General features: G+C 33.4%; 1 protein-coding gene across 1 annotated transcript; it reads left to right on the top strand.

The window, feature by feature from the left end:
• Positions 1–1324: 1324 nt before the first annotated feature.
• LOC132547985 (calcineurin subunit B type 1-like) lies at positions 1325–7047 on the top strand. Its single transcript, XM_060211800.1, has 6 exons — positions 1325–1369; positions 2790–2884; positions 3212–3284; positions 3943–4179; positions 4649–4833; positions 6651–7047. Exons 2-6 carry the CDS (start codon positions 2882–2884, stop codon positions 6699–6701), a joined length of 549 nt encoding a protein of 182 aa, XP_060067783.1. The 5' UTR covers positions 1325–1369; positions 2790–2881; the 3' UTR covers positions 6702–7047.
• The last annotated feature ends 1188 nt before the right edge of the window (positions 7048–8235 follow it).

Below are 8235 nucleotides of genomic sequence, written 5' to 3'. Positions count from 1 at the left end.
AATATTTATATTGTACTAAATAGTAATTTCAGTAGTGTTCAAGTATCAGATAAAAAGGTAACTGACTTATTCCACATTCCCTTGTGGTTCAAATGAAACTATCATTCGAAAAGAAATGTCTTGAATGATATAATATATGTATTACACAAACATTTTGATGCTTATATGAATATTTAAAACTTCGCAAAGTGTTTTATTAAATACGATAATGAATGGTGTTCAATACATACAAATTAAAACTATAGATCAAACAATTACTCTGTCTGATGACCACCAAGTTGGCTTGTTAGCTGTGATTATAATTGACCCCAACTACTGCTTTATATGGCTTGATATTACATATTTTTATATATATACATGTGAACCTGTTGAGGTAAGTTGTAGGCAACACCCTTCTCACTGCATGTTGTTTGGGATGATATGCATAAAATGACATCTGATTATGACTCAGCTCTGGCATGTTTTACAGTTGTATTTGTAACGTTATTGTACATGTTGTAATATCAACAGTTTCTTTTTCCTGTTTGGATAGCGAAAAAAAACCCTTAATTCTATATACACAACACTTTCAGTAAGCCACGTAAGTTTTATCTCAGCCAAGCTGTCTGATATGATATCTATTGCAGACACCTGTCAGATCTTCTTACCTGAATTAAAAACACTGCTACTGTCAACGCAATCATTGTAGTATGATGGACGATCTTCTAGGTACAGACAGAGGTATAATCCACTGATCAGTTTCATCGATCCATCAACTCACGAAAGAGATATTCCTCTCAATTATAAAACATTGTTTTAACTAAGCAATATGACTGTAGCACCAGATGTTAACAACATGTCCCCAACGTTCAACTGGAGTGTGTTGGCGCGACTTGAAGTTGAGCAAGTCGCACAGATTGTGGTGTTGACTCTTCAACATATTAAAACCACATAACCGATGTTTACGTACATCGGCCACCTATTTCATGTGTTCACTGGCGTTAGTCAGCAAAGGTCCATAGGTCTTCTAAAACACCCACTGTTTTTATGCTTGATCTGACCTCACCCACCTGCGAGTTAATTAACAGGAAGTGACGTCAAAATATCACAGAGGAGTCCTTCTTAATTTGACGTTGAGGGAATCCCCTATTATGGCGTTTTTACCTGCCAATAAACTATCATTCTTCCTCCCAAAATAGTATTAGTAATTACAATTTAACAAAACCATAAGTATGATAAATTCATAGGCATCGACAATTGGTGTAAAGAAGAAAACGACAGGCTAAAAAAAGAACGGAAATCTTTAGTTTTGAAGGTACGAATAACCACACAAGATGTAAACAACCGTTTCCATGCTCTATCGATTGCTGTAGCTCGATTTTTCATCACTGTAAGATATTTTACATGTATTATACAATATCTCTCCGATCTAGCGATTTTTAAATACAAAATGTTATTTCCCTTATTGGAACGGATATAAATCAGGTCCTACACGTACCGTGTCACGTTTGATATCTCAGTAGAGGTAATGTATCGTACTTAACACGGCTCAGAATAAAACGTATACCTTGATTGATTTTCAATGATCACGTAACTTAACTTACCTCTTTATGAGCGCTTATTGTTATTTTCAAACATCATCATTTCGCTTTCGTGGTGCTCAGAATTTCAAATAGAGATGAGTCCAGTTTATTATGTATAAACATGTACAAACCAGTATTATGATCAGGATTACACTGAAATTTTGTATGTAAAATCATATGTTTAGAATAATGCTTTACAGCAGCTGTGAGGTATTAAACTTGGCGAATCTCTGCCATATTATATAATAACCATAATTAACCAGCAGCATTTATAAAATTATAATTTTATTTTACAGTCATTACATGTATCTCTTAAGTCCAACATAAACTAATAGTGAAATATAAGATGGATCTTTTAATCATTTTATGATGTTTTATCACTAGTTCATGCAACTGCAATATGAATGAGTAATAAGAAACACCCTGCCTGGATTCAAGCTTATAACCTAGCCAGTCATTCTACCGCTTGACCAAGGGGAAATTAATAATTTGATTTTAATTCTTGACACTATGATTTTTCGCTTGCAAGGTAGATGCTGTATCGCTTGCCTTAAGAAAACACCTCTAGTAGGGGCTGCTAAAGTGACCAAGTGTACTCCCTACTTGTACACTTCTCCCTTCCTGAAGTAACTACCCAGTGATAGATAACTATTTACAAAATGGAAAATTAGTTTCTGCTAAAAACCTTGTGATCTCTTGGAACAATCAAACTCAAATTCTGACACTGCTTTATTATATGACTGTGCTATTTCATCCCCTACTAGTGAAACTGGGGGGGGGGGGGGGAGGATGGAGGGGGAATAGTTTTCCTCTCCATCTGTCCATCATCTAGTGATCACTCCTGGAGGGATTATCATTAAACTTGACACACACATAAAGCATTAAAATAATTTGAACAAGTTCGAGTTTCACTGTCTTTGGGCTGAGGTAAAGGACAAAGTCACTGTTACTATATTTAGAAAATCATTGTCAGCTTTCTAGCTTGTTATGTTTTGTATATTTTTTTCCAGTTAAAATGTAAATAGGTCATGTCACTATGGCAATAAAGAGACAATTTATTTTGACATTATAACTCCAGTACTATTCATTGAGTTACCTAGGATTATTACCTGTTTCAGATATTACAATATGATCCCAGGACAATCAACTAATCAGAGGATAAGTATTGTTCACTGATACATTGTATATAATATTAATACATTTTGCTTGTTTTGTTATTGATTTCAGTTACTTAATGATGAAATTTGAAGAAAGGAAAATACCCTGATTGACAAACTCTAACCAATTACCATAATTTAATTCGTCTTAAATTGAACAAAATGGTAAGTTCCACAATACTGAACTGTCAGTAAAAGAGATGAAAACTATAGAGTAGATTTATTTTTCATCCAAGAGTAGATTTTGAAGGAACAGTAATTAGACTGTCAAAAAATAGTATTGTATGTCTTATTGATGTCTAATATTGAAGAACATAAAATTGGTGTCTTCTCTCTTGTAATACATTTAATAAGTTTCACCATGGTATGTTTGCTTTGTTTCCATGAATACCAACAAACGTTTCTTTTCTCATAAAAAAAACAAAAACAAAAACAAAAACAAAAAAATTATATAAGAAAAAATTGCTCAGTTCAATTTATATGATCTTTCAGGGAAATGAAGTTTCCAACTTGCAAGATGTTTTGAGCAAGGAAGAAATCCAAGATCTGCTGTCATCAACTCCCTGTAAGTAACTGGCCCCAACAACATCAGGGTTGGTATAAGATCAATCAACCAGTTAGTGACTTTGAAACATGTCAGCAAATTCAATTTTTATAATGTCCTTGTGATCTCTCTTGAGACATACATTCATTATTTACATTTTCCCAATCCTAATTTCAAATATTCATAAAATGTAACCCTGGTAAAATACTAGGCCCAATATACTGCTCATCTAGAAAGAATTTCTCTTCAGCTCAATTGGTTAGCGTCAAACTAGTAAACCAGAGGCCCAGGGTTCGAATCCTAGCAGAGGCTTTGAAATAAATAATGACCTTTGTTACATTGATATAAATACATCAGCAAGAATGATTGGAAATGACTCGATTCATTGTATCAATTTGTCAAAAAGTGATTTGCACTTTCTTCTGATCAAGTCTTGGAATTTAAATTGAAATTGGATAGTCTCACTTATAAAAAGGATAAACATTGAGTAGTGTGTCCACACTGAGGATTAAGTGTTAGATACAAATAAAATGGCTGTCTATTCTCTGAAGACCTTTATCACATGTAGCTTTCCAAAACTAGTCAAGACAGCCACCTCAGAAAAGTTAAATCTTTAACTCTATTTCATAATATTTACAGGCACACGGGGAATAATTGATCGTGATTCCATGTTTTTCAGTCACAGAGAATCAACTGGGAAGATTAATGAAACGCTATAGGGACATGGACCCTGACTGCACAGATGGTATATCATACGAGAACATGTTAACTATGGTAGAGTTTGCTGGAAGTGATTTAGCTCCGCCAATTATTGCAAGCTTACTAGACAAGCGGTCACTGAAAATTTACCCCAAAACCTTTCTACGTGTATGTGCCTTACTTAGTGATCGGATTTCACCCGGAGAAAAAAAGAAGTGTATGTTTTTTTGCTTTGTTGATATAGTTATCTCCCCTTAACTATATAGGCAACCTGGACTTCATATATTCATATAAGTGTAGAGTTAAATGCAAAATTGCAGTCATAAATCAGGATAAACATACAGAAACTAATACTGAAAAAGACCTCAAGACTTTACATGTGTAAGGAATCCTTACAAAGCAAAATAAGTGATCGATAGGTTCATCCTGACTTCACAAATGACCAACCCTTTTCAAAGTGATGGAAGAAACATCAGTGTATACTGTTTACCCTCATGGTAATTAATTCATATGAACCAATCATTTTAATAATTATGCCGAGACTTCAAAGACACATTGGGGAAGAAGTGAATATTCAAATTTCCATAAAAATTTAAATTACTAGAATTTTACAATAGGTTTTCATATCCATACCACTTTTCAATGTCAGCATGTAACATCTTAATATTTTCTATTTTTTCTTACAGTCATCTTTGACCTTTTCAACATCTACAGCGGTGAAGCTTTAACACATGATGAAATGTTCCGCCTATACAAGTTATTCTACTCTGTTGCTATCTCTGATGATCACATTCTGGCCTTGACATTCAAAGCTCTAAATCACCCTGACCTTGAAACCAAGGGCCAGATAACATTTCCAGAATTTGAAAAGGTTTGTAATATGAATTGTTAAGCTAGGTTTGACAATATTTTATTATTGAAATGCTGTGTGAATATATCTTTGTCATAATTTTGTTTTTGTTGTCAAGAAATGATAATGAAATATAACATTTTCAAATAATATGTTATGATGAAGATAAATGATATCGCATTTCCATGTAATATTATGTAATTATGAGGACTTTAGTAACAGAGCCCAAATGACATCAAAACAGAAAAGTAAAGTATTTTTTCAGACTATTCAAAGTGAAGAAATCTAAAGTTTGTTTCATAGATCCTCACACCAAATTGATAACATTAAATTTGTGTAAATATGGCTAGTTATCATAATTTATATCCAAGTTACTCCCTTTTTAGAGAAGACACGTACTGTATTTATTCTTGTTGTTATTCTAATACTACCTTGTTTTGGTTGTAATTTTGGAACCATTCTAGATATCTTTAGTGAAGATGAAATGTCACTAGCACAGCACTCATTCCCTACACTTATTGCAAAGTTCAAACCAGAATCCAATTTTTCCACTACCAGCTTTCTGCACCAGGAAAAATCTCCAATTGGCAATGTTCATGACACTGTAATAAGGTTTCAATAACTTTTAAGTAGTTTATCAAAACCATTTAGAATATAAAATCCCACAAACGTCCATGTATGTTACAAATTGCATGTCAATATGGGATTATTTCACTCAGTGTGGACTGCGTGGTTTTAGGTCACCTGAGACAAAGTCTTATGGTGACCTATTCTAATACCCTTCATCCAGCATAGTGCGCTGTTCATTGTGCATCTGTAAACAATTTATCACTTTTGACTTCTCAAAAACCCCTAATCCAATTTCAATGAAATTTCGCAGAAACCTTGCCTGACCTAAGATGAACCAAAATTTTGAATTATACAGTCCCCACCCCGTAGAGGCATGAGGGGTGGGGCTAAAGAGGTCATATTAACACAGATTTCAAAAACACCCAGATATGGTAGAATCAAATACTCTTCATGAATGGAAAATTGTGAATTTCATGGCCCCAAGGTCTCACATTTCCCCATAGGGAGGAGGTAAAGTTTACTATAGATTATATGGGAAAACTAGATTTCTGAGCATAATTTATTTAGTTTCCATTGGAAATATTTCAAACTTGGTTAGATTTATGAGTGAAGGATGATGACTTGATGGTATGCCCATTTTTATCGTGACTGACCCCTGGGGGCTGATGGAAGTAGCCAAAAGGGGTCAAATTGACTCAAATTTCAAAATTCTTCTTCTCAACACCCAGATATGTTAGAATCAAATGCTCTTCATGAATGGAAGCATCCTAAGGTGCTTTAATTACCAAAATGAGTTTCACTTTTCTTCCCGGGGAGAATTTTTTTTTTAAACTTTACTGTAATTTTCATTGAAAAAATGCATTTTTGAGCATAACGCTGGTTATTTCCCACAGGAAATAACTTTATAAGAATTATCAGAATAGAATGACAGTTTTGGTGTATGCATGTATTGACACTGGCTTACTTTATTCAATGTCACAATTTATGTTTCATGACACTTGATAACTATATTTAACCTTTATATTCAATATTGCTTATCTCGGGTGACCATCAAGGTCGCTAGGCCTCTGGTTTATATTATGTGACATAATTTAAAGCCTGGCCAGTTAAATCAGTTTCATGTTCTACGAACCTATCACCCTCTGGATATTTATCTCAAACATTTGGAGTGTAATATCAATATGTAGTAATTGTAGAAACTGTCACAATTCTGTTGTATTAAACCCTAGTTTATCGGTGATTTGATGCCTCTATGCTTTGTTTTACAGATGATTGGTGACCAGGAAATTGTAGACAGAATGACAGTTGACTTCTTCTGAAAGATACAGGAAAGCTTATCACAGTAGCTCATTGTTTTTATTTCTTGGGCAAAGGGCAGTTCTGATATCTCTTTGGACTCCAGTGTATACAGATATGAATGACCCAGCAGCTATGTCCTTCACAGATTAAGCAGGAAAAACATATGTTTGTATACGCAACCTTCTGTTCATATGGAAAGGTGAATTCTGCAGTGATAAATAATCTACATAACCATTAAATGTAAACATGAAGGTTTTATCTCAGCAATGAGGGGTATAATTTACCTGCACAGACATTTCACTGGCTGTATACATTCTTTATATAATTGTTTACAATTATTGCATTAAACTGTCTCTAATGAAAATATTTTCGCTTTCCAGTTTTTATTTTGATTCCAGGGCAGGTATTTCTGAAACTATTTTCATGCATGAAACCTGCACAGTGTTCAACACAAATAATGTTTAACTTCACTTAAATGTTGACATTGAAAATAATATCTCACTTGAAGTCCAAAATATATTTCTGAAATTCCTTCAAATCATTGTAAAAATATTAATTCAGATGTCATATCATCCTCGATACTCCAGGGATTTTAATCACTTTTACTCTCTGCACCTCTGTTGCTGGTGTTTTTAAAGAAAGATATAATTTGTCACACAACATCTGTAGCAGATTTCATTGCTTAACAATCTTTTAGTTTGTAGGTGTGTTAATATGACTTCAAAGTGACTGTCTTTGATTGCAGGGTCAATTATCACTATTTTTCTCAAAAGCTTTGGTATATCTTAAAATCTGTGTACTGGTTGGTACTTTTGTCTATTTCACCATGTCAAGATCACAGTTGTTCAATATTGATGCTGACAGTATTGATAATAAAGAAGGTATCAAAGCCATAGTTGAGATCAATATGACCTTGATTTTAAGATCAGAGTCATATGGTGAAAAGTCAAGGTCATAATGGCAATTCATTGATAAGGTAATTTTGAGTGCTTAAGTCAAGTTTGTGTCATGAAGTCAAATTTCAAGTACAGTACCAATAACAGTTCACACTTCAAATAATTTTGATAAATAATTCATCATATAATTTTCTGAAACTGTTTTATTTTATTCAAAAGGCAAATAAGATATATGATAAACAGCTGATATGTGCAGGTTTTGGTAACAATTAACATATTCATTTGGCAAAATTCGATTTAATATCAACTGATATTTGAATTTACAACTCCATTTTCTTAACAAATCATCTCAAATATCTAGAGAAGACTATACATTTTTTACATACAGGTACATATGTATTAATAATACTTAATTATCTAGGGTAGCCTAGACAGTCTGCAAAACATACAAATATCTATGGTAACCCTAAGTAAGTCAGTGACATACATGTATCTATGGTAACCGTAAGTAAGTCATTGACATACAAATATCTATGGTAACCCTAAGTAAGTCAGTGACATACATGTATCTATGGTAACCGTAAGTAAGTCATTGACATACAAATATCTATGGTAACCCTAAGTAAGTCAGTGACATACATGTATTTATGGTAACCCT

This window comes from Ylistrum balloti, unplaced genomic scaffold, assembly GCF_031769215.1.
Source record: "Ylistrum balloti isolate Yb309-2 unplaced genomic scaffold, AGI_CSIRO_Ybal_v1 Utg369992, whole genome shotgun sequence".
NCBI lineage: Eukaryota > Metazoa > Mollusca > Bivalvia > Pectinida > Pectinidae > Ylistrum > Ylistrum balloti.
Note: the sequence above shows the minus strand (reverse complement) of the source record. Positions and strands in the feature narration are given on the sequence as shown.